The sequence below is a fragment of the Puma concolor genome, chromosome C2 (genome assembly GCF_028749965.1).
Source record: "Puma concolor isolate L17-30 chromosome C2, mPumCon1.1.hap2, whole genome shotgun sequence".
Taxonomy (NCBI): domain Eukaryota; kingdom Metazoa; phylum Chordata; class Mammalia; order Carnivora; family Felidae; genus Puma; species Puma concolor.
In genome coordinates, this window is record NC_141675.1 from 12,319,483 (window position 1) to 12,344,750 (window position 25,268).

At 47.7% G+C, this 25,268-nt stretch overlaps 1 protein-coding gene across 1 annotated transcript in view; it reads right to left on the minus strand.

Moving 5' to 3' along the window:
• Positions 1 to 3,462: 3,462 nt before the first annotated feature.
• The window catches only part of TGFBR2 (transforming growth factor beta receptor 2), a 91,548-nt gene continuing 69,742 nt past the window's right edge, over positions 3,463 to 25,268 (minus strand). Inside the window, exons 4-7 of the mRNA XM_086720583.1 lie at positions 22,771 to 23,570; positions 20,935 to 21,076; positions 9,119 to 9,246; positions 3,463 to 6,127 (exon numbers count right to left, since the gene is read on the minus strand). Coding sequence (XP_086576709.1) covers positions 5,948 to 6,127; positions 9,119 to 9,246; positions 20,935 to 21,076; positions 22,771 to 23,570 — 1,250 coding nt within the window. The 3' untranslated portion in view covers positions 3,463 to 5,947. The remainder of the gene's footprint in view (positions 6,128 to 9,118; positions 9,247 to 20,934; positions 21,077 to 22,770; positions 23,571 to 25,268) is intronic.

The following is a 25,268-nucleotide window of genomic DNA, read 5'->3' on the forward strand; positions in this document are numbered from 1 at the left end:
TTTTGTTATGAATACTTAGACAAAACATGAAAATTCAAAGGCATTTTATCTTTTTTGATGACCCAATGGCATCAGGGCTATAGTCATTCTGTCATTTGCTATTGTGGGCATGGGTGGAGAGAAGGCTCTGAGGACATTTGCAGAAGCTGTGTACTTCACAGGCTGCATACAGAAGAGATTTTTAAGGACCACTTTGTGTGCGTGTGTGTGCGCGCGCGTGCGTGCATGCGCACGCGCACTCGTGCATAAATAGAATGAAAAAGAGCAAGCATTTCAGTGTGTACAATTTCAGCTTAATTAGAATAGGAAGACTCTTAAGTTATTGTTAAATGCAGCAAAGATCTGGAGGTGTGCTAGAATGAAATTACACTGTGTGAGGCTGACTGGCAGGCCACGTATTATGGGAAAGTTCACAATCTTGTCTTTATCAGCACGACTTGGAAATGTGATTAGCAATGATTAGAAGGCCTATTTCAGGAAGAAAATGAACAGAATGAGAGACACCAACGGCGGTGAGTTTGGTGAAAAAGGATGGACACACTGTTTTAAATGAAGTTTCCTGTCACCTAGGGGAGGGATTTCCCTCAGGACCGTGCCATTAGCGAGTGTCGTTTGCAAAGAGGGCTTACAACAAAGCCCCCACCCCAAAACAGAAGCTCGTGGGCTCTGAGAGTGCCTGCATTCAAAAGCTGGGGACTGGCGCAAGAGACCATGGGTCTGCTGAGGGAGCTTGGGGACTTTCGGCCAACCAGGAAAGCGCCTGACCTTGCAGTAACAAGAACTGAAATAACCCCAGCAAAACGGAGCCTGCGAAGGGGGTCAGAAGACCTTGGCTCCTGTTTTGGCCGAAGCTCTTGGACTGGAGCCCAGAGTCCATGTGACTTTGAGGAATGGCTTTCTCTCCCTTGGCTCCCTTATGGCCAACCCCTTGCCCTCCAAACTGCACCTTACTCTTCCATAGTTTAGGCTAACGAATCAGACCTTGGAGCATGCCAGAGGCTCCCCCTTTCTCTTTTACGCCACCTCTCTTTCGTGTTCGAGATGGGAGGATGGGCTCTGGAATCTCATCGTTTCAGTTCAAATCCTGGCCTAAGGATCGCTAACTGTGGAACTCTCCGGAATACTTCACGCTCTGCCTCAGTTTCCTCATCGCTAACATGGAGGTAAGGCTCCCTCACAGGTTTGGGGCGAAGATTACAGCAGATAAAGAAGGTAGAAGAGAGAACAGGGTTTGGTGCTTCTGAGTACTCAATACATGTTCGTGATTAATATGGATTGATATTTGTGAAACCCAGGGCTTAAAGTGTTAATTTTTTCCGGTGACTGTATGTTAAAATAAGAACAGTACAGGGGCTCCTGGGGGTCTTAGTTGGTGAAGCGTCTGACTCTTGCTTTCGGCTCAGGTCGTGATCTCACAGTTTGTCATCCGGCTACGCGCTGACAGTGCGGAGCCTGCTTGGGATTCTCTCTCTCCCCCTTTCTCTGCCCCTCCCCGCCTGCTCTTGTCTCTCTCTCAAAATAAACTTAAAAAAAATCTTTTTTTAATTAAATAAGAACAGGCCCACTAAAACCACGTTTTTGAGGGTTGTCACAATCTAGAATCATCTCAAGTACCAGTGTCCGTGCCACACATTAGGCAACGCTGTCCACACACATTCATTCATCTTCCAGTTGTTCTCATCAAGGCTTTAGATGGCATTTATCATGTGGGTGGAGAGTCAGTGGATTACATAGATGAAGCAGCATTTTCCTGATCTCCACTGAGCGATCAACTCCACGGGCAGGGGAGATGAGAACAGTGACCATGCTGTGTACGTGGAGGAGAACATTTCATCATGGTATGGCCCTCTTGTTCCAACGTACAAGCCAGTTCCCTCAGGAGACAGTGTGACGTGGAGAAAAGAACCAAGGATTATTCCAAACTATTCCAAATTCTAAGACAACTTGGCCCGTCACCCAGATTCTACCCCTGTGAAACCCTAGGCTTCTTTCTTAAGTTCTGTCAGGATGATTTCTCCTCTGTAAAGGGGACATACCATCTACCTCAGGGCGTGGGTGGGGGATTCAATTTGATGAGATGGCAGGTAGGGAATGGGAGCTCTCCTCAGATTATTGACATACAGGCCGCGGAGCATGTGCCCAGGTCTCTTCAGTGGTGTTAATGCTCTCTAGGGTCTACCTCAAAATCTACCTCATTGGGAAAGCAGCCGTTGGCCTACTAAACCAATTTAGTATTGGCCAGTATGCACTGCAGGCTTTCCAAGTTCAAGACACAACTCCAAAAGCTTTTGCGTGTATTCCTATCACAATGGTATATTGTATAGGATGAGGTCTGAAAAATCCTATTTTACATATAATGAAGCTGAAGCATGAAGCATATAATTATGCAGGTCACAAAGCTGATAAATGGAGGAGCAGATAACCACTAAAATTGTCGAGCTACTAGTTAACATAGGACGATAACTCATGCCCACAGAACTATAGGACCACATCATCTAGTTCAGTGATTCCGAGAGTGATTTTGTTCCCTAGGGGACATTTGGCAATGTTTGGCAACATTTTTCGTTGTCACAGCTGGGAGGTGGGGGCAAGGGATGCTGTCTACAATGCACAGGACAGGCCCACTCCCCAAAGAACTATCTGATCAAAACATCAGTAGTGCTGAGGTTTAGAAACCCAACGTAGGGGGCAGGCAGCTGGGTAGCCCTGTCAGTTGAGCAACTGACTCCGACTTAGGTCATGATCTCGCGGTTCATGGGTTCGAGCCCCACATTGGGCCATCTGCTGACAGCTCAGAGCCTGGAGCCTGCTTTTGGTTCTGTGTCTCCCTCTCTCTGTGCCCCTCCCCTGCTCATACTCTCTCTCTCTCTCAAAAATAAACATTAAAAAAATAAAGCCCAATATTTAGAACTGTAACTATTTAGAACTCAGTTAATAACTTAGAAAAGGCCATTGAATCTCTGAGATTCCAAAACTGGAAGGCCAAAGGTTGGGCGGCAAATCACAGACATTGTTACCAGAAATCCTTCCAGCAAGGACCTGGAGCCAATTGTCTAAGGCATAGTCATCTGGTGATGAAGATAAACTGATTAAAAGCCCTAAGTAAGATGCTGTGGATGAGTAGAAAGGAAGAGGGAGGAAGCGTAAGTGACAATAGTCAAAAAGATAGTCAAGGGCCTGCTATGCGAGGGAAGGAGCCTAGAAGACAAAGTCATGTGAATGGAGGCAGTTTCTGGGACAGGCAAGATGGCAGCCAGGAGACGTAGTGACTTCACGTCCCGGTCACCAATGACATTTGGTGCATCTCTTGTGATGGAACTTTTGTGATTGCTTTTTTAAAAAAAGGACTTGAGACTGCCACTTGAAGAAGACGACAAATTGGAAAACTTGTGACTTTTCCCACAATAACCGAGTGTGGTTAAATGGCTTAATCACGATGAACAGGATCAAAAGGTAGGAAGCTGACCTGAGTATTTTTGCTTTATTCCATCTAATAAACATTTTATTTATATAAAAGACAAACGATGCATAGAATGAAAATAAGTGCTTGAGACATTTGATATAAAGAGTATATAGCATTCACATTCCTATTTTAATACATGAGTACTGAAGTGTTCCATAAAAGAATAAAACTTTCCCTTTATGTATAGTAGTAAAAAAAAAAAAATCAGTATTTTTAGGAACTACAGAATGTTATTCCTTGGTCTTTTTCTTGACAAGGAAAAAAAAAAAAAGCCACAGTATCATCTGACACTACATTCCAGTTTATGCTGATGACCACCCAGAAGTGATAAAGCTCTTTTGAATCTTGGAAAATCCCATTAATGGACCAGTATTCTAGAAATTCACCACTAGAGGTCAATGAGCAACAGCTATTGGGACAGCATCTAAGCCCTAAGGTGCAAAGGAATTTCCGGGCACTTCCAAAGTACTGCAGACAGACTGTCCCGAGCTCTCTCAGCCCACCCCCACTGAGAAGGGTGCCTACAAGGTTCATCTAATCCCAAATCTCAGCCTATCTGCTAAAACTTCAATGAGAGGAGACCTTCCAAAATCCAGATGGAACTGATTTGCTCACTGCCAGTCCTAATATTCCTATTTGGCTGAAAATAGGTAGCTTCAACAACATTAAAAAAGAGATTATTTGCAGCATTAACATTTGTGGATTAACAAATTCCTATGGAGTATTAAAGCTCATTCTTTGTTCTTGCCCATTCGGACACAGACTTCCTAAATGCAAAAGGGACTGTGTCCCACATTCAAGTCCTTGCTAGCAAATCCTGCAAAGGGCGGGGAAGGCTGGTATGGTGGAGAGACTGATAACCCTGGCAAAAGCTTCTAGGTAAGAGCTCCCCTCCGTAATGCGCAGGGGAAAGCTCTTAACATATAGGCAAAATAGATTTGGCTTAACTGGGACCACTTGAGGGGGTCCCCTTCAGTCCAGAAAAACCCACCAACTTAAAATCTTAACACCAGACCAGGAAGAGAGAGGCAATCAAACTCATATGATCTAACCAGAGAATGGCTGACATAACGCACATTTCTTACAAGGGGCCTTGGTTACGGGCAGGTTGAATTCCTAGCCTGGGATGGGGTGGGCAGTGAAAAATGCCAACGTTTACAGCGAGAAGTAAAGCAGCTTTAAAAGTGTGTCCACACCTTTGTCTTGTGAATAATGTGGACTGGGGAGAACTGGAAACCATCTGCTATCTGTCTTCACTTGGGAGGATCCAGATTTTCTGTTTTGCAAAATCTCCAAATATTTAAAAAGTGGCTCAATTTTGTTCAACGCTGTGCTGGCCAAGCAAAACACATGTTCAGAGTGCCTGAGGAAACAGCTCTGACCATGGCAGTGTCATGCAGCTCGAATCCTTCTGACTAGGCCAACATGTACTGAAGCATCCAGGAGCCCAGAGAGATGGAAACTCTTGGCGTTTGCACAGAAAGCTGGAGACTCAAACCGAGCCTGATGAGAAAATGAACACAACGAACCCTCGACAGGAGACGTATTCCCTTTAAGGAAAGGGAATCTGGGTGGGAGGAGAGAAGAGTAACATAGATATGGCAGGGGGATTAACAAACAGAAAGAACGATCTGTCATTAGTAGAATATGCGGCCACTTCCTAAGTGGGGAAATCTGTTCTGATTTTTATGCCCGTGAAGCCTGGGAAGCTAAAAGCTCTTGGAGATGGGACAGGGTTTCTGTGCTGGTCGAGAAAGGTGACTCACAAACCGATCGTGGGCTTGAAGCTCAAGTGAGAAGTCCAGGAGACCCAGTCTCCCAGGATCTGGTCCCCAAACAGCGTGACTCTAATTAGCTCCATGGGCAGAAAAGGAGCTAATTCCACGTGCACGGAGTTATTAGTTTGCAAAAGCAAGTGCAGCGTGGCCACGGCTGGCTCGGAGCCTCGGAGCCCCTCTCCTGATGCAGAGCCCCCACCTTGTGTAGTCAGAGAACCAGCGCACGTGTGATTGTCAAATGCTAATGCTGTCACGGATCCCTTCCTTCTGTGCCTGGTTCCGGAGCGCTCCAAACAAACCAATTTCCTGGGATGTTTGATCTTTTTTCCTTGTCTCTTTCCAGAGTATGGCTGTATATATATATATAGATATAGACATATATAGATATATATAAAACATAGCTATTCCATATTTATATACAGGCATTAATAAAGTGCACGTTATTGGCTATTGTAAAAATCAATCTCATTTCCTGAGGAAGTGCTAACACAGCTTATCCTATGACAATGTCAAAGGCGTAGAATGCTTCATGATACCCCCTCCCTGCTGCTGGTGTTTCTGCTCACGCCCACAGCTCACGGGGAGGGGAGTGGCCCCCGGGGCCTCCAGGAAGCATTGGTTCAGGGTCAGGGGCAGCTTCCCGCTGCCTCTGTTCTTTGGTGACAAGGGCAGCCTCTTTAGATCAGCGCAGCCTGCCCCGAGAGAGCTATTTGGTAGTGTTCAACGAGCCATCTTCGGGAATCTTCTCCTCGGAGCAGCTCCTCCCCGAGAGCCTGTCCAGGTGCTGCAGTTCACTGAAGCGCTCTGCCACGCACTGGGCCGTGAGCCGGGCCTCCGGGTCATGGTCCCAGCACTCGGTCAGAGTCTCGCACACCATCTGGATGCCCTGCGGTGGGAGAGAAGTCACAGAAGTCACAGTCACGCGGAGCTGCTGGTCTGGGGGGGCTCCTGCTGACCTCGCCCCTGCGGTGCTGGCTGGGTGCCAGCCCCACGTCCCGATTGAGCACCCACGAGGCGGGGCCGGCCACTCGCCTGTGGAACAAAGGGGCGTGCGCTGTCCTGGAAGCCTGCTCTACCCATCCGCTCCTGCGCCATGGCATCACGACAGGTCGTGAGATGGAGAGCCAGCACGTCTGATCGCGACAAGGACTCTCCAGGAGGCCTCTGAGGTGCAGTAGCATCCCCGGTACCGGAAAATTCCCATGAAGTGGCCCCTGACACCCTGTCACGCCTTCCTATTTCTTTAGAGCAGTTTTTGGCCTTATTGTTCAGGGTGGTCTTAGGTTCATAGCAAAACTAAGTGGAAAGCACAGAGGGTTTCCGAACACCTCCTCCCCTGACACGTATAGCGTCCCCCACTACGGACATCTCACATCGTGTGGTACGTTTATTCCAGTCAAGGAACCAACACGGACACATCACTACCAAGCGAAGTCCGTGGTTTATAGCGGGGGACGTGCTGGGGGTTCTGCTGAATGTACAACGGCATGGAGGCACATGGTCATAGCCCACCGAGTAAGTTCCCTGCCCTAAAAGTCCTCTGGACCCCACCACCCCTCCTTCCTCTTTCCCTGAGCCCCTGGAGACCACTGATCTTCCTGCGTCTATGGTTTTGCCTTTTGAGAGCACCTTATAGTTGGAATCACAGACACCTTTCTATTTAAACAGGGTTAACTACCCCAGTCAGAGTGAAGTCCAAACCTTGGGCTGGTTTCCTCCTGTGAAGTCCCACGTTCTCTGGACAGCTTCCGGCAGCTGCCAAGGATGACCCCTCGTGCCCCGCTCCTGCCAGCGACATCAGGCTGCACCCTAGGAAGCAGCTGTCTTTTTAAGTCAGCCGTGCTAGACTCCAGGCTCTGTCAGGGGTTTCGTCCAGCCCCATAAACACGCCGTTCAAAAGGGCCATTTGGGGGCGCCTGGGTGGCTCAGCTGGCTAAGCGTCCGACTTGGGCTCAGATCATGATCTCACGGTCCGTGAGTTCAAGCCCCGCGTCGGGCTCTGTGCGGACAGCTCGGAGCCCGCTTCAGATTCGGTGTCTCCCTCTCTCTCTGTCCCCCCCCCCCCCACTCGCACTCTGTCTGTATCAAAAACTAAAAAAAGGAGGGGGTGGCATTCAGGAAATGCTGCCCAGTACGGTGGCAAGGGTCTTCTCTCACGGGTGTAATTTTTATTTTGCAGTGCAAACACGTTCATCATTTCAAGTCCTTTTTGGCAACCAAGCAGGCAGGGGTTAAACAGAGAGGCAGACGTAGAGGGTGCGTCCGACAGTTAGAGGCTCCCCATGGTCACTGGTGATCTTTGATACAAGTGGCCCGGGTGGGACGGATATACCCCAGCACCTGCCCCGAGAACCAGCACGTTGCTGTTGAGCATCTACCACAGGTAACTTTCCCAACACACCTAGGAGCCTCTCCTTCCCTTCCTGCCCTGTGAGTGAATTCATGATGTTGAATTAATTGTAAAATTCACCTAATTGACGGTATTGATTGATGACCTGTTAAGAGTGCAGTGGTACTGTTGGTACACAAGTAACATTTATTTTATTCTGGCCCTGTAATTACAGGCAGTAAATTAAATTAAATATTAAGCATGAACGTGAAATCAATAGGGCAACAAATCTCATTAAAAGAAAAAATGTATTATGCAAATTCTTTCCAGAATTTTATCATCGTGAATAATGGCTGCATTACAAGAACCATACAGCAGAGGAGGCAACGGGGTTTGAAAGAAATAACCCCAGTGCCTGCTGACTTCGGAAGGAACACAAAACGGCCTTGCATTTTCAGCCAAAGAGGGTTTGCCCGAAACCCCGGGGAAGCCCTGGGCTACCATGGCCTGGTTCAAGCTCTACCCCGACTTTATTAGGGACTGTCTGCTGAAGTGGCTCCGGGCCAGGATTGGCACCGACCAGGCTTCCGGCTCCATCTGTCTTCCTGATTGTGCGTGATTTGTTGTTTCTGTTGCTTATCTCAATTTGCCTTGCCCTTTGGAAAACCTACGACTTAGCCCAGCCTTCACTGGATAAGGGAATTCTTCCAAAGGAGGCCATCAGAGGGTCTACCCAGGAGAAAGATCAGCTCTGTCCGTGAGACAGGAGCACACGGCTCCCTCTCGTCCTTCCTTCACGCTCTCTCCCGAGTATGTCGCACAGCTCTCTTGCCCTGGCAACCTATCACTCACTTTCTTCTTCTTCTCTGATCTCCGCTCTCGTCAAAATGCCCCCAGAGAATTTGGATAGTTCACCCCAAAAGTCCAGAACCGCTGCCCTTCCACAGATGCCCTTGCCTACCATCTCTTGGAAAAAGAAAAGAAAAAGCAGCAGCCCTGAGGATGCTCCCCACAGACAGATTTCCTATTTGTTCACTTGGACCTTCCTACGTCTCCCGGCTTTCTTTTATTGCAGAGCTGGTGTCCTTCCAAACCCAGTGTGCGCGGCCTGCACACGGCCATGAGCACACGGCACCCGCCCCCCAGTCCCACTGGGGGACAGACTCTGCTTACTTCTCACTCTTAGAGCAGAAGATTCCCAGGAGACGATATTTGGAACCCAGAAGGGAACAAAACATAAACACGCTATGTAAAGGCTTGGGGGGTGAGGGGCAGAGGCTGCAAACAAAATATTTTAACGCCAGACCCAAGCGGGCTTGCGTAATGGGACGATGGCCTGCAAATGATTACTGGAGAGCCCTCTTTGAGTGGCGTGTCTGCCGTGTGAATCCACTTTGGTCACATTTTCTCTAGAAACAAAACCTAGCAGGATCGTGGAGCACCAAGCGACCCGCCCTCCGACTGAAGCCCAATATCCTAAAATTCTCTCCTCTACTAGAGGCTGCTTCAGACAAATCTGCTTCTCCCTTCAAAACAGCAACTCCTTACCTGGTGGTTGAGCCAGGAGCTGGGAATTTCTGGTCGTCCTCGGTCTCTCAGCACATTGTCCTTCATGCTCTCAACACAGGGATGCTCCCGCACCTTGGAACCAAATGGAGGCTCGTACTCTTTCACCTCTGTTAAAGAGAGCAGGTGAACAAGGCCGCTGAGAAGGGCGTGGGCAGCTTGGGGACAAGAACAAGGTGAGCGGCCTGGCTGAGTACCCTGAGCCACCGAGCATCAAAATATACCTGTGATTCCTCTGAGAGCAATGCTTGAAGAAGAGTGGATTAAAATAAGAAAGGAGGAGTAGTTGTGGAAAGAGCCAGAGAAATAATGGATAATTGTTGAGCTCTTGCTATGTGCCAGGGACTGTGCTAATGGCTGCGGACAGTGAAGAATGGGACCAACAAGGTCCCTCAGCTTACATTTTCAAGCAGGCATTCTCAGGGGGATGATGTTGCCCCAAGAAGGCAACGCTGGTTCTTGGAGGTGGAGAAATCTTACACATTACGATGGTTTGTAGCCCTACAAAGGTCCCTAGGACACACACAGGTTTAATAGGTGGTGGCAAACTTCATGGGGATACCCAGCCTAAAAATGAATGAAATTCTGACACAAGTTACAACCTGGATGAACCTCAAGCATATTATGTTAAGTGAAAGAAGGCAATCACAAAAGGAGAAATATCATCTGATTCCATTTACATGAGGCACCTAAAATGGACTAATTCATAGAGACAGAAGGTAGACTGGTGGTTGCTGGGGACTGGGAGGGTGCGTGTGTGTGGGAGAGAGATGGAGGGTTGTTGTTTAATGGGTACAGAGTTTCAGTTGGGGAAGATGAGAAAGTTCTGGAAATAGGTAAGGGGGATGGTTAAACATCACTGTGAATGTACTTAATGCTAGTGAATTCTACACTTAAAAATGATTGAGACAGTGAATTTTAGATTATGTATGTTCTTCCAGGAAGGAAAATCACTGATGCAGAGTAAGGATTAAGAAAAAAAAACTGTTGGGGCGCCTGGCTGGCCCAGTCGGTAAAGCATGCGACTCCTGATATGAGGGTCATAGTTCAAACCCCACCTTAAGTGTGGAGCCTACTTAAAATTAAAACACACACACACACACACACAAAAGAGAAGAAAAGAAAAAAAATGTTTATAAAGACTCCTAAGGCCAGCAATGATGACAAAAACATGGAGCAATGCTGTTTAGTGGGATCGCAGAGGAGAGAGATTGACAACACATCAACAAACAAAATTTAAAAAGGTAATTTTCCTTTAGTGGTACATGTGACAAAGATGATCAGAGAGGATGCTGTACTCCTTCCCTAGGGCTTCAGATTTCAACTAAAGTGAATCTCTTTATAGAAACTTCCTTGAATATCCTTCAAGACATTCCTGGCTAGATGTCCTGGGCAGAGCTCTATGTTAGCATGTATCATATTTTGCTGTAGTCAAATTTATTGGTCTCATCTAACAAGATTGTGTGCATCTGAGAGTAGGTTCAGACTCCCTTTGGTCATCCTTGTATTCCCAGCACCCCTGGTAGGGCCTCCTCTACAAGAGGCTCTCAATTAATACTTTGTTGAGGGATGGATGGATGGATGGATGGATGGATGAATCTTAGATCCCATCCAAAGTGGCAATGCCTAAACTCTAAGTGAATACTAAACGCAGTAAGTGGGTGGGGATCCCCTACATGTCAGTATGGCACAGGACAGCCTAAAAGACTGAAAACACTCCAGTACTAAAACATATCTGGGGGCACCTGGGTGGCTCAGTGGGTTAAGCATCTGACTTCAGCTCAGGTCATGATCTCGTGGCCTGTGAGTTCGAGCCCTGCGTTGGGCTCTTTGCTGACAGCTCGGAGCCTGGAGGAGCCTGCTTTTGGTTCTGTGTCTCCCCCTCTCTCTGCCCCTCCCCCACTCGTACTCTCTCTCAAAAAAATGAATAAATGTCAAAAAATAAAAATAAGTAAAACATGTCTGTGCTGGAAATGGAGGATGGGCTGGATCCAACATTTTCCCTACAGAAAGCATGACCTTGGGCTTTTAGCAAAATAATCTTGTTTAATGAGTAAAACTTTCAATAAGTTGCCCTTCCAGGCTAAGAACTGAAGAAGCTTTTGAGGCAAATGCCATTTTGAAAATGGATTGCCTGTTCTTATTTGTTTTCTCCCCTTTCCCAGAACACCACTTGCAGATTCACCTTCTGTGGCACCTCCTCTAGCCCCCAAATAGAAGATCTTTTTTCAGGAAATTTGTGATGAAGGCTTCCCATCACATTGAGGTGAGCACAGACCATCCTTTGGTGTGTCCACTTTTGCCCTTCCAGTGCCACAGCACTAAACCCTTACCCTTACTGCTCTCGAGGTGAGACCTGAATTTTGATCTGCATAATATTTCTTTCTTCCATTCCCTCATCTTCTTCTACAGACTGTACATTCCTAAGGCCTAAGGCAGAGGCTGAGTCTAGTGTCCTCTGATTCTCTGCTCAGTGCTAAAAATTGTGCCATATACATAGCAGGCATTCGACAGATAGGAGCTGGGTCGAATTCTAGAAGCCGAGGACTGGTAATCAGAGCGGGTTCTCAGTACAGTTTACTCTGATCTAAATATTGTCTTCTATAAAAGGAAGGGGCTGAAGTGGATGACCTCCCTGTCGCCCTCCGGATTATCTTGTAATCCAACCTAGTCAAATAATATGATGCTCTCTTACTTCCATGTCTTGAGGTATGCATATTCTAATACAATATAATGGGATAGGATTTGTATATGATATAAAGTATTCCTTAGAAAATGTATCAGTCCACACACTCTCCATTTCCAACTGTTTTGGCTGCCATAGCTGGCATTGTTGGCTCCCTGGCTCTATACCTTAACCAAGCCAAGAGCACCAGCCCCCAGCTGCCACAGGTGTTGAGTCCTAAGAGGCCACAACTTCACCCTCCTCTGGAGGATTGCCCATCGCTGATGAGAGCTGCCTGGCCTAGACTTTTCCAGAAAGCCTCACCCTGAGAGACAGCCGGCAGCCAATGATAAATTAACGTGGGAGTATTAATAGTCTAACCCTCTTGCCTCTGCAGGGAGATAACCATGGTACAGTTCATACTCTAGAGTTCCCCATGCGATGAGGCTGAGGCTAGACCTCTCCTGAAACTACAGGCTTACAGAGGTTCTCCCCTTCCCTTCCTCCCTTCTCCTGAGACCTCATCCTCAGTAAACCACTGCACAGAACTCTTTGTTTTAGATTAGTTCTAGGAAAGCCAGCCTAAGACAGCAGTCAAAGAACTGTTTTCTCTTCAGGTCAATCTCTCAGCTAAACTGCACCACCGGACCCTGGTTGCAAAGCCACCCTGAGGAAGCCTGGACAGGGCTTCTTCTTTAGAAAGTGAATGTACTAACCCATCAACAATTCCCACAGCACAGTGCTCAGAAAGGGGCGGGGGATGACTGCAGTCAGGGAAGGAAAATGGTGGGATCAGAATCAATCCCAGGTGTTGAGCTCATGGCTAAGATTCCTAGAGAACAAAGAAAAAAAATCTCCAGAGTTGAGGTCATTATAACCCAGGGCCAATTTATTTAATTTCCAGTTCTAATCTTCAAAGTTCCACAAACCACAGTGTCTAATTTTGTAAGTTCTGTGGGGACTAACGCAGGTTTCCATGGGGAATGGGGGCGAGCTGACGATGGCAGAGGGCATTAGGCACGGGCTTGTTTTCTGCTTAAAGAAAACGTAATGAATGCCCCTTTGGAAAAGAAGACAAAGGCGACAGTCCTTTCCCAGAGTGAAGAGAATTTTAACTGGATTACTTCCTACTTTTCCTAAAGCCTTGGGAAGCTGGGAGATTTGTCAGATTCCCTGGTATCCCTGAGGGGTAGGAGTCTGTGACTTGTGGGAGGTAACGTAGGCAGGTGAGGTCAAGGGCAGTCTGAAGATGGCTGGCCAAGGAATGGATTCTCTGAGCTGAACTGGGAGAGTGTGGATCTATGAGTCTCCTTTTCAGTTTAAATTAGACAAGTCTGGGGGCGCCTGGGTGGCTCAGTCGGTTGAGCGTCCGACTTCAGCTCAGGTCATGATCTCACAGTCCATGAATTTGAGCCCGCGTCGGACTCTGTGCTGACAGCTCAGAGCCTGGAGCCTGTTTCAGATTCTGTGTCTCTGTCTCTGTCTCTCTCTCTCCGTCTCTCCCCCACTCATGCTCTGTCTCTGTCTCAAAAATAAATAAAAACATTTTAGATAAATAAATAAATAAATAAATAAATAAATAAATAAATAAGACAAGTCTGGGGCACCTGGGTGGCTTAGTTAAGCGTCTGACTTAGCTCTGGTCATGATCTCACAGTTTGTGAGTTCGAGCCCCACACTAGGCTCGCTGCTGTCAGCGCAGAGTCGGCTTCGTGTCCTCTGTCCCCCTCTCTCTCTGCCCCTCCCCCACTTGCACGTTCTCTCTCAAAAATAAACACTAAAAAAAAAAAATTAGACAAGTCTGGGTGACCATGCTGTGACCCACACTGGCACACCCCCATCCCTTAATAACGAGGTAGTCTTTCCAGTGAGGAAACGGGATGGAGACTTCAAGTATATGCATGTTAAAAAAAAAACTAAAGTGTATGCATATTTTCAGCTGACTTTTCTTCAACTCCCGGTGAATGTCATATTTACATAACATATATTTTTCAAAACAGCTAAGTGGGCTTTTTGTCTTGAGGATTTTTGCAATTCCTCTTTCTTTGCTTTTCGCCCTCAGTTTAAACGTACGCACTCCCACCCAGTTTTTTAAATCATGCCCTATAACATGTAAAGATGACCTGTGCTTGGCAGCATGTGTCCCTCTGCTTCTCAGTCACCGGCTTGAATCTCTGATTGTGGAGACCACTGTCTGCCAACATTCTTTTCCTTTTTTTCCCTTCTGTGGCTGTGAAGGCAATGCCTTCTCAGGTCTCTAATCAGGTTGTGGAGGATGACCGCGGACAGACACTGTAAGAGAGGCTGTTTCTTTCTTCCTGGAGGCCAGGTGCTAACTGCTCCTCGGGTCTGCTCAGAGGCCCTCAGGATACCGTGCATATTTTCTTTGCTTCAGCAGGAGGAGGCGGCCACAGAGACCGAGGTGGAGGCCTAAGCCCTGGGGCAGGTGGTTGAGGGCAGGAAGCCTCTGTCAGCCAGTTGGGCACCGATGGTCCTTCCTGGGATGAAACCTCGAGCACCGAAACCCAAACGGTCCGGGGACTCGAGCAGACGTGGTGACTGGCCAAACCAGAGGTTGGTTTTCAGCTCCAACTTTCTCCCATGGTTTCAGGCAAGTAGGGGCTGAGATGCTTCATCCACTCTGGCAAAATTGCTCGGTCCAGGTTACATGTCTTTTATCCCCGTCTATTTATCTTTTGTCCTTATCTGTTTTTCGTGTTGGTGCTTAAAATGCTTTTATTTTAGAAAATGCATGTGTTTAAAACCCCAAAATTACTAAGTAGATAGATATAGGCAAAAGCAAATCTTTGTCCCACTCCTCATCCTTAGTCTCACAAAAGTGGCTTAGGTGCAATGCTGGGATTAAAAGTGATTAAGGGCATCTGGGTGGCTCCGTCGGTTAAGCATGTGACTCTCGATCTCGGCTCAGGTCATGACCTCACGGTGGGTGAGTTCAGGCCCTGAGTCTGGCTCCATGCTGACAGCACAGACCTGCTTGGGATTCTCTCTCTCCCTCTCTGCCCCTCCCTGCTCACGCAAATGCTCTCTCTCTCAAAAACAAACTTCCCAAAAAAGTGATTTAAATTTGCCCCTTACTGTTTATGATGAGTGCGTCTCAATCTATCTCTTTTTGATAAAAGACTAGATAGATGTTTTGCACCCCCCCCCCCCCCCAATTCACTGGGGACTGAAGCTTGGGTAAAACACTGTAGAAAATTACAGGAAGAAGGAATGCCATTTGGGTGTCCTGGGCAACCCCAGACTGCTATCAGAGTCACCGCACCCCCGCTCTGTCCTCATCATGTAGCAAATCTGAAACAACCCGTCCGGGGGCCAGCACCCTCTGCAGCCCATGCTCTCAGCAGGACTGTTGTACGTGTTTTGCAAGGAATGGGAGTCGCGTCTTGACACAGGAACTGAATGCAAGTTATTAAACATACTTTCAACATTTCAAATGAGTCAGAGAATGCTGAAGAAGAGTCTTGAGAGATGTGATCCAACAGTTCATTTTTCAGTTGCGAAAACCGAGGCCAGAGAGCACGCTGGATTCTGGGAAGAACCCTCAGAACCGTGGGCTGTATTACTGTTCCTCTGATGAACTGGCTTTGCCTTTTTAGGAAGCCTGCATGCTTTCTCCTCTCTACTAAGCGTTTCGGTGAGTTCTTTCTCCCCCCTGGCCAGAACAAGCCCAGCTGGGGCAGCCCCAGGTGGGAACATGCCTGTCACAAATGTGACAAACGTGTCCCTCCCTGCCTTGGCCGGCCCCTCCGCACCGCATGGCTCCAAGAAGGGGAACCTTCTGGAAATCTGTCGGTCGGTTACGGTGTGTAATTGCTAAACGAGTTACACAAAAAAACAAAAGAGCCAACGAGAAAACCCCTCACTGATGGCAACGAGCGGCCTTCTCCCTGCTTTTATTGACCAGCATGAAACCCAAACGCTGGTCCATTCTGGGTTTTGGCGAAACAGGTGGGCTGGTGGCGGTAGAGGTGGGGGAAGAGGACCCCATCACAACCTGTGCCGCGAGCACCAGATCAGGGCAGTGTTGGCCGCGGCGTTAATGCGTGATTTTCTGGAGGTGCCGTCTGTGCATCTGAACGAACGATGCCACGGCTCAGGCCTCCCTCCTGCGAGGAACTGTCATCACGCCAGTCAAGGGGGGACCGTTGCTCCATATACTCCCAGAAGGCCGCCGGCCACGCGGCTGTCCATGCCCGCTGGCCCAACACAGGGGGAACGCGCTGGGCAGGTTGTGTTCGCCCTTCCGACTCGCCCCGGGAGCGACCTCGAACCCACGATGGATGGGGTTTGGGAGGAAAACGGCCAGCTTGCCCGTGGGTCGGATGGCGTGCTCCCAGGGCGTGTGTGTGTGTGTGTGTGTGTGTCTGCTCCCGGCGTCCCCAGCAGGACTCTGTTCCAGCTGCCCGCAGCGATGGCCTGCTTGATGACCTGCCATTTCCCGGCTTCCTCCCCTTTCCTGACTCGCTTCTGCCTTCGCTTACTGGCATTTCCTGGGATCTCTTCCCAAATAAACCACTCAGGCTCAATTCCTGTTCCAGGCTCTGAGGCAACCAACCCCAGGCAGACGTCCGCACGACAGAACTATTCCCTCGGACCCAGTCTCTGTCCCACCCTCAGGCTGCTTCCCACGCCAGGCGCACCAGGGCCCGACACGACACCTCGGGATCTGCCCGCTGCCTCAAACAACATCTTGTCTGCGCAACTTCTTTATCGCGTACGGCTTGCTCTCCTTTCTGGCTCCCCTCTCCCAGGCTTTCCCCAGAGTCTTTCCACTGATGGAAGCCATCCCTCCCAGACCCTGGCAGCTTCCTTTCATGTCTCTCAGGAGGCTCTTAAGAGAAACCACCCTTGCCTCCCCCCCCCCCCCCCCCCCGGATTTTGCGCACGCAGAGGGCAAGTCTCTGGGACACGATGCTCTTCCTCTGGAAGTCGGCATCTGGAACACAGCTGTTGTTCTGATGCAGTTCCAACTTCACAGAGCAGGCTGACTGGTCCTCGAGGCAGCACCCCTGAGTTTTGTATCTGCTTCTAAATGATGCTCCCCTGAAACCCAGGAAAACTTCGAGCGCCTCGCCTCTTATCCTCTCTTCAGCCCTCCTCCCCCACCCCTCTTCCTCGTTGTTGTTGTTTTTCTCTTTTGCCTTTCTTTTTGACTCATGTGACTTTCTGTCTTCCAGGCCTGTGGCGGGCAGACAGGATGCTTAAGAGCTATGTCTCTTCCCTTGTTAAACGCCCGCTCCGCAGGCTGCCGTGTGTCAGTTTCTATTCAAAGACCTCAGTGGCCAGGGATTTATTTGGAAGTCGGTTTTCTGGTGGGTCCGTTTTGGCTGGGGGTGATGTGCATATTGTGTCTGCTGTGCTCGCCAGAAGGGGGCCCCGAAAGGGTCCCCGCCATCCTCCGCCTCCCACGCACCGCAAACGCTTGCATGAACACCAAATAAACCAAAAGCCGGACAGAGATTTCTTTGTAAAGCAGGGCCCGTCTCCGGGTCTGTCCTTGCTGAAGGACGATTTCACGACTTCCCTCCTTTCTAAGACAGTCACAGACCAATCACCTCCTGCGATCTGGCTCCTTCTTCAAACAACTCTGAAAGACCTGTTTTCCTGACTTCCGTGTTCTTTCAGGTGATCCTAGTGTCCGAGATGATGCGCTCTGTCATGATCTGTCCCTGACTCTTTATTTTGCTTTCTAAATTCATATCTGCCTACTCCCACCCCAGTGCTGTAATCACATATCTGTTTGTTCATTACCCCTCTTTCGACAATATTAGTTCTTCACAGACTCCTTGTCTCTGGAGGACAGAGACGGCATTTTTTCTGTTTTTTTTTTTTGCCCCCCACTGCTGTGTCCTTAGCATTTGAATAATGCCTGCCCTACAACTGGTACTCAATAAATATTTGTTAAGAGAAGGAATGAACGAATAAACGGATCTTCAGAGAAATAAGGATAAAGAAGTTATCTCAGACTTTAAGGCACTGAGTCTGTAACATGCTCAGAAATTAAGAGCTTTAGGAATCTGTTAATAGAGATGCACCCAGAGGAGACGGGAAAGTCCATCCCTGGAGACTTTCACGAGTGAGGCCATCACTGAGCGTTTCTCAAGTGTGACAGTCCTGCTGGCTACTTCCAGAAAGACACTGAATTAGAGGCCAGGATGCACAAGGTAGCACTGGCTGCCCAATCCGTGATGTCCTTTCTTTACGATGTCCTCCACTGGTCAGGCCAGCAGTGTCGTGGCCACACGGCTTTCCCACTTCCCGAAGCCTCAGTTTTCCCATCTGTAAAATGCAGCATTTAATACCAGTGCCTGAGAGTGCTCGGTAGGCTGGACGAGCTGACCCATGAAGCAGGTGCCCAGGGAATGGTGGCTACTACTTCTTCGTGGCTTTCTTCATGACCAGAGCTGCTTCCACCAGGACGCCTTTCCACTTGGACCACCCTCTTCAATGACTGCAGCCCACCTCTCGAGCTCCTCCGTGTGAAGGGGGCTGTACCAGTTGGCTTCGGAAGAGTGCTGTGATCAACTGTTGCCATTCTGTCATCTGATAAGAAAGACTTGACTGGTCCAGTGGGGTGGTAGTGCTTTTTCTCTGTTCCCCTCGAGCAGAGAGAGGCTGATAAAGAAGCAACTCAAGAGGACGGTCCTAAGTCTTACGCATCCTTCCAGAGCCCTCCCTGCCCGACCCTACTGTCTCGCTCCCCTCAGCTGACGTGGGCTTTTGGGGCCCCGTGTCCTTGCCTTACCTTCGTGCAGCACTGGTCACAACTGACCTGCACTTGCGTGTTTAGAAGTCTACTTCGGTCCCAGTCAATAGCACGGGACAAAGCCTACGGTTGAGACCTAAAAGGCATTCATAGAAGACGTGCCGTGTGGAATGACAGTGCTATGGGGAGATGAGGCTAGAAAGGCGAGCGAGGGCCAGGCTTAGCATTCACGTGAAGAGTCTGGGCTCAGCAGTAAGAACAGAATGGCAACCCTTAACGGCAGGACAGCTGGGGTTTCACATTCCCTACAAGACTGTCCCCTAATGGTTAGCATCCTCCCGCATACAGTTAGATGCCTGCTACTCAGAATAAAACTGGATGGAATGGAATATTAGTTGACCTATGTGGCAAAATACAATCTCAATCTCGAATTCGCCATACCAAGTTAAGCTTCAGATTCCACATTTCCTTTTTTGAAATCAGATGGTCAATAAAAGATACTAATTACACACATTGCATTTCACGTGAGAGAAGAGAAGGTTTAAGCTTAAGGAAAGCTTTTTCTACATCCCACCCTCTTTCTTAGACCTTCAAAATTAAAGCCTAACATCAACTGGGGGGAATTATAATTGATTTTATTTCTAAGGCAAGAAATTGATGAATTTGTAAATTTTTTTTAAAGTAAGGAAGAAAAAAAAAAGTCTGTCTCATCAGTCAAGCTTCCTGAGGGCAAGACCTGTCCTTCTCCCTGTGTCTCTACAACAGCTGGGAGGGAATGTGTCTATCTGCCGACCCTATGTTCTTCCCATGGGACTCCTGAAATACAGAAGAAAAGTCTCTGAGAAGCACCTGGGTGGCTCAGTCAGTTGAGCATCCGACTTTGGCTCAGGTCATCATGATCTCATGGTTTGTGAGTTCAAGCCCCGCATCGGGCTCTGTGCTGACATCACAGATCCCGCTTGAAATTCTCTCTCCCTCTCTCTGTGCCCCTCCCCTGCTCGTGCTCTCATGTTCCCTCTTTCTCTCTCTCAAAATAAGAAAACTTAAAAAATATTAAAAAAAGGAAAAGTCTCTGAGATTAAGATGAAGCGAAGAATCTGTCTTTAATGTTTTTAAGATACATTCCACCCCCTTCGAAAAAAACAAAAAACAAAAAACCTCTATAAACCAAAAAAAACCCAAAAAAATCCACAATGCTTTCCAAAAGAAGGTAAAGAAAAGGGCTTAATACGTGAGTTCACACACTAAATCAAGTGAAGGGCTTTCAGCTGGATCCAAGTGAGGAGAGATAAATAACTTGAGTTTCTGCAGCCTGAGCGGAGATGAGAGACGCAGGACTGTGGGCTTAAGATCAAACAAAATGAGAACCGGGATGGCCTCTTTCCGGTTCCCCAAAACCCATCCGTTCTTATCCTAAAGGTTATGAAAGGTTTTCTGAGACTAGCTGAGCAAATGAGATCCTGTTCCTTCCTTGGGAAAACTTGTTTATACTGTATCCATTTTTAGACCTCGTAAAAGTTGGTGAACTCAGTTCTTCCCCATTAGCCCGAATTCTTCCACACTCAGCAAATATCAACAGGAAAGCGCTTCAGTCATTGATAACCATGAAAGCAGAGAGTTCACATAGGGCCTTAATAAGCTGGCTGCGCTGACAGAGGGAAAGACAGAGACACAATCTCCAGCTCATGTTTATAGAATAACGGGTTTGAAAGGATAGAAAAGATACCGAAATCTAGGTAAATTTATTCTGACGGTGACAACAGCACCGTCTCTTATACAACTCATACTGGTCGAAGGATTCGTTTTGGAACTGTCAAAGCTTTCAAGCAGAAAATTATTCTCAGTGGCTGAAACTTGGTTAAACAAATTTCACCGTGCAAGGAAAAACCAAGTTAGTTTTGGATGTGCCACGGGGGGAAGGCAGGCAGGCAAGCAGCAGAAAATAACGGGGCCGGCCAGACAGGAAGTGCCGTCCCCACACAGGGACCCAGGCAAATAGGTGATGGGTTTAAAAACCTTCAAATATAAAAACAAACAAAAATCCGATATTTTTCCTAACAACATGATCTATTTGACAAACAGGAGGAATTCTTATAAATATTACTAGTGTTCATCTCTTGCCAGATATTTAAATATCCGTGGAGAGATGTGTCGAGAGAAAAGTAATTATACTGTAAAGAAGGGGATAGAAAGCCTTCTGCTCCAAACATGGTTTTCAGCTGAAAAATCTAGGCTTTTTAGCACAATTCTCAGTCATTCTGGAACGGCTGTGTACTAACCGATCTCAGCTAGCTCTCACTGTGGGGTTACCTCTGTCGTACCCCTGGAATCACGCTTGAAGCGAACAATGTGACATCATTTTGAAGACACGTCTACCCCCACAGTATGAGAGTGGTCCATACATACCTCCCACCGCATTACAGCGAGATGTCATTTCCCAGAGGACCAGAGCCATGGAGTAGACGTCCGTCTGCTTAAAGGACTCAACATTCTCCAAATTCATCCTGGACTCTAGGACTTCTGGAGCCATGTATCTTGCAGTTCCCACCTAAAGCAAAAATAGACATTGAGGCCCATCGTGTAATCCAGCTGCATTTTTATTCTAAAAATATAACTGATGTTTGTTCTCTACACATGAAGATGATCTTGGAAAAGCACACTGCTCTTTTAAATAATGAGACTGGTACAGAAAGGGACAGCCTCTGAAATTGTTTTTAAAAATAGTTTTTCTCTCCCTGAACACACTTTTAAAAATATAAACAAAGCACGCCAAAATAAGGAAATGTCAAACCCCAGGGCTGCTTTCTCTCACTTCATGATATATGTCATTGTATTATACAATAACATCCTCACAGATAACTGGGGAGACGACATCTGTGATATGTTAGAACTTTATTTTTGCTTTTGCAAATAACTATTTTCTCATTCCTGAAACACCGAGATTTATGGTGAAAGTAAGAATAATTGCCATTAGTTTCTGTCACTTAAGGACGGCCTCAATATCTTTTGTTTACTCCGTGGTACATTCTAGTGTGCCAAGAATGTAGTGTACCTTCATAAAATCTCTACTAAACTAAGCTGCGTGAAAGTATTTCTATAGTAGAAGGCCAAATCTAGATCACTGTAGAATTGTGATGAGCATGCTATGCAGTTTTCTTTGGACAATGGCTGATAATGCAAAAACAGTGGTATACACAGGAAAAAAGGAGAAAGATATTTCTAGGGAAGCAATCACTTAAATGTCTGATTTTGCAGTATCTATAGCTTAATTAAATAACAATGAAGTCCTTACCTTTTCAAGAATCTAGGGCAGGTCATGTGAATTGATATTACTATCCCAAGGAATGTTTCTTAATTGTATGTATCAGAGGGAATTCTTCTTTTCAATAGGTCATTGCATGACTCACTACCCTGCCATATTAATCTGTCCATGTTGCATTCCATATGTTTACCTCAACAATGCCTGTGCAGCTATGGACCCAAGAGGCCAGACCAAGGAGTAACTGAATGCTTCAGAAGCACATACCCCCACTTTCTTAGAGGAAACAACGGTGCTTTCCAGACTCTACTATAATCCACATCAAGCTTCCAGTGTGTGAAAACACGGAGCGCCGTCATTCGTGAAGGATGGCTTGGTAATTTCTAGTGACTTTCCAATACCTCCTTACCCAAAAAGGTTTCTATTTTCATCTATGAGATGCTTCAAAAAAACTGTAGAACTGTATATTCACTCAGTCTGTCAACTCACTCAATAAGTATCTATTGGTCACTTTCACCGTTCAAGGCTTTGTGCTAGATAGGACCAAATGGATGTGCATTTGGGCTTCAAGGAGGTTGCCTTCTAGAATGGTAAAAAGAAAACAACGTGGCCACCAACAGTACCGAGTAGGAAGTGCTCAGTAGAAGAGTGAGAGCGGGGGAAAAATAGAGGCAAAGCACTAATGGCGTTAGAAGCAATGAAATGTACTCTGCAAACGGGAGAAAAATGAAGACCGACTCAAGGAGAAGAATGTCTGTCTTGAATTGGAAGAGGTCTGCAGAAACAGGAGGAGAAATGCTGTCCATTAGTAACGACACCCTGGCAGAAGACAGTGGGGCATTCCCAGGGCCAACTCCCGACCTCGGCTACATTCCCTTGACAGGTGTGCAGAGCACAGGGCCGTTGGAGACAAAAGACACGGGAGATGGATGGAGAGGTAGGGCGGGGCCCCCTACAAGTAAGGGGATCCAGGTCTAACTTACCTGCCCGCTGTTGGCCAGGTCATCCACAGACAGGGTCGGGTCCAGACGCAGGGAAAGCCCAAAGTCACACAGGCAGCAGGTCAGATCATTCTTGACGAGGATATTGGAGCTCTTGAGGTCCCTGTGCACGATGGGCATCTTGGGCCTCCCGCACAGGGTGTGGTCGCTGTGCAGGTGGGCAATGCCCCGGGCGAGGGAGCTGCCCAGCGTGCGCAGGTCCTCCCAGCTGATGACGTGCCGCGTCAGGTACTCCTGCAGGTTGCCCTTGGCGTGGAAGGCCGTGATCAGCCAGTACTGCTTCCCCAGCTCCGTCTTGCGCTCCTCGGCTGTCAGGAACTGCAGTATGTTCTCGTGCTTCAGGTTGATGTCTGAGAAAATGTCCTTCTCCGTCTTCCAGGAGGCGTACTCCTCGTAAGGGAAGATCTTGACCGCCACGGTCTCGAACTGTTCAGAAGTGTTCTGCTTCAGCTTGGCCTTGTAGACCTCGGCGAAGCGGCCTTTCCCCACCAGGGTGTCCAGCTCAATGGGCAGCAGCTCTGTGTTGTGGTTGATGTTGTTGGCGCAGGTAGAGCTGATGTCAGAGCGGTCGTCTTCCAGAATGATGGCAAGGTGCTCGCTGAACTCCATGAGCTTTCGTGGCTTGCTGGTATCCCAGGATGGGCTCAGCTTCTGCTGCCGGTGAACACGGTAGCAGTAGAAGATGATGATGACGGCTATGGCGATCCCCAGGGGGGGCAGGAGGCTGACGCCTGTCACTTGGAATATGACTAACAACAGGTCAGGGTTGTTGGTGGCGTATTCTGATGTGGAAACAAAACAAGGGAGAGAAAAAGTTGGGTTCAGTGGGTATACACGGTCAGGGAGCGGGTCCACGCCTTAGGCATCTACAGGGTTGGACACCTGCATTATTTTTGTGGTTAATACATCGTGACTTTTTGTTCCAGGGATGGGTGCGCCTGCACAGTCTTCCCCGCCTCTGGCCACCTATTCAATGTCTCCCATTCATCCCTCAAACTTCAGCTTCGATGTCACTCTCTAAAGGAAATCTAGGAAAATGTGGGAAAACGTTTTGTTTTATATATTCTCATGACGCTCTACATTTTTCCTATGCGACAACTTAGCACAATTTGAATTAAATAGCTATAACTTTGGTTACTGGCTTCACATCTGCCTTTCTCTACTTCCCCCACCCTCAGCGGACTGAGAACTCCATGCCGGCAGGGGCCGTGTCTTTCTCCGGCACTATTGTAAACAGTGCCTAGCACACGTCAGGTCCTCGGCAAGTGCTCACTAAACGGACAAAGCATTTACTGAGGGTTAACTAAGCCCAAGGCTGAGCAGGAGGCTTCGGTAATATAGAAAGAATGACCTTTGTTCTTTTCTAAACTCTAGCTTGTCCTGTTCTGACCGACACCCAGGCCACCCTTAAACATAGGTGGTGGGGAGAGGAATCGATGCAGAGGGTCTTTTTGGAAGGCAGGTACCTTATACCCACCCAACATCCCTCTTTTGAACGTGCATGTGATGTGCAGTTTCCTAGAATAGGAATTCTTACTAGCAACAGTGGAAATAGTCTTTTTTAAAAAAAAAAAATTAATGTTTATTTTGAGAGAGAAAGAGAGAGCAGGGAAAGGGCAGAGAGGGAGGGAGAGAGAAGACCCCAAGCAGACTGGTGCTGTCATTACAGAGCCCGATGCGGGGCTCAAACTCACGGACTGTGAGATCACGACCTGAGCCAAAATCGAGAGTTGGACCCAGGCGCCCCACAACAGTGGAAATATTACTACAAAGCTGAGAAGAGTAAAAAGAAAGGCAGCCATTTTTCTAGCTTGGACCACTGAAGCATGCCTGGGGATTGATGGAGGGGAGTCCTTAGCACCAGCTATCTGACCACATACAATGTCTTGTATGTCAAACTCTGGGTCATGTGCTAGCCTGGCCTGGCTCTGGGAAGAAGAGCATGGATGGAAACAGTGGCAGAAGACAGAGAAAGGCAGTCATGGTTCAGCGAGACCTTTGTGTCAGCTTGTCTCCACTGGACGAGAATGCCAGAATTCTACTGGTTTTATACGTCGTTCATTTCCCCTCACAGGTACCTGTGAAGAAGCGGTCCTCATGATCAGAGACTAGATTCACTCATTGAACACAGCACTGTTGGATGCCACTGTGGGCATGGCATTGCCCTCAAAGAGGTTATAACCCAGGAGAGGATTAGGGCACGTGTACAAATGCATACAGATAATGCAGCAAGCAGGGATGGGGCTAAATGTGTGCTACAGTCTATGTGTTGGCAGAATATAGAAAACCTTGGAGAAACAGGGAACCGCGGTGGCAAGGACTACCTCTGAACTGGCCAACGAACAATGGGAAAAAGTGAGTGGTGACCAGAAGAAATGTTCTGTTAAAAAGTAAGAATATATGATTTGAGGAAGAGTAGTTTTCCCAAACCAATAGCTTCACACAAGGAAACAGAAAGAAAAAAGGTTGGGTAGGTGACA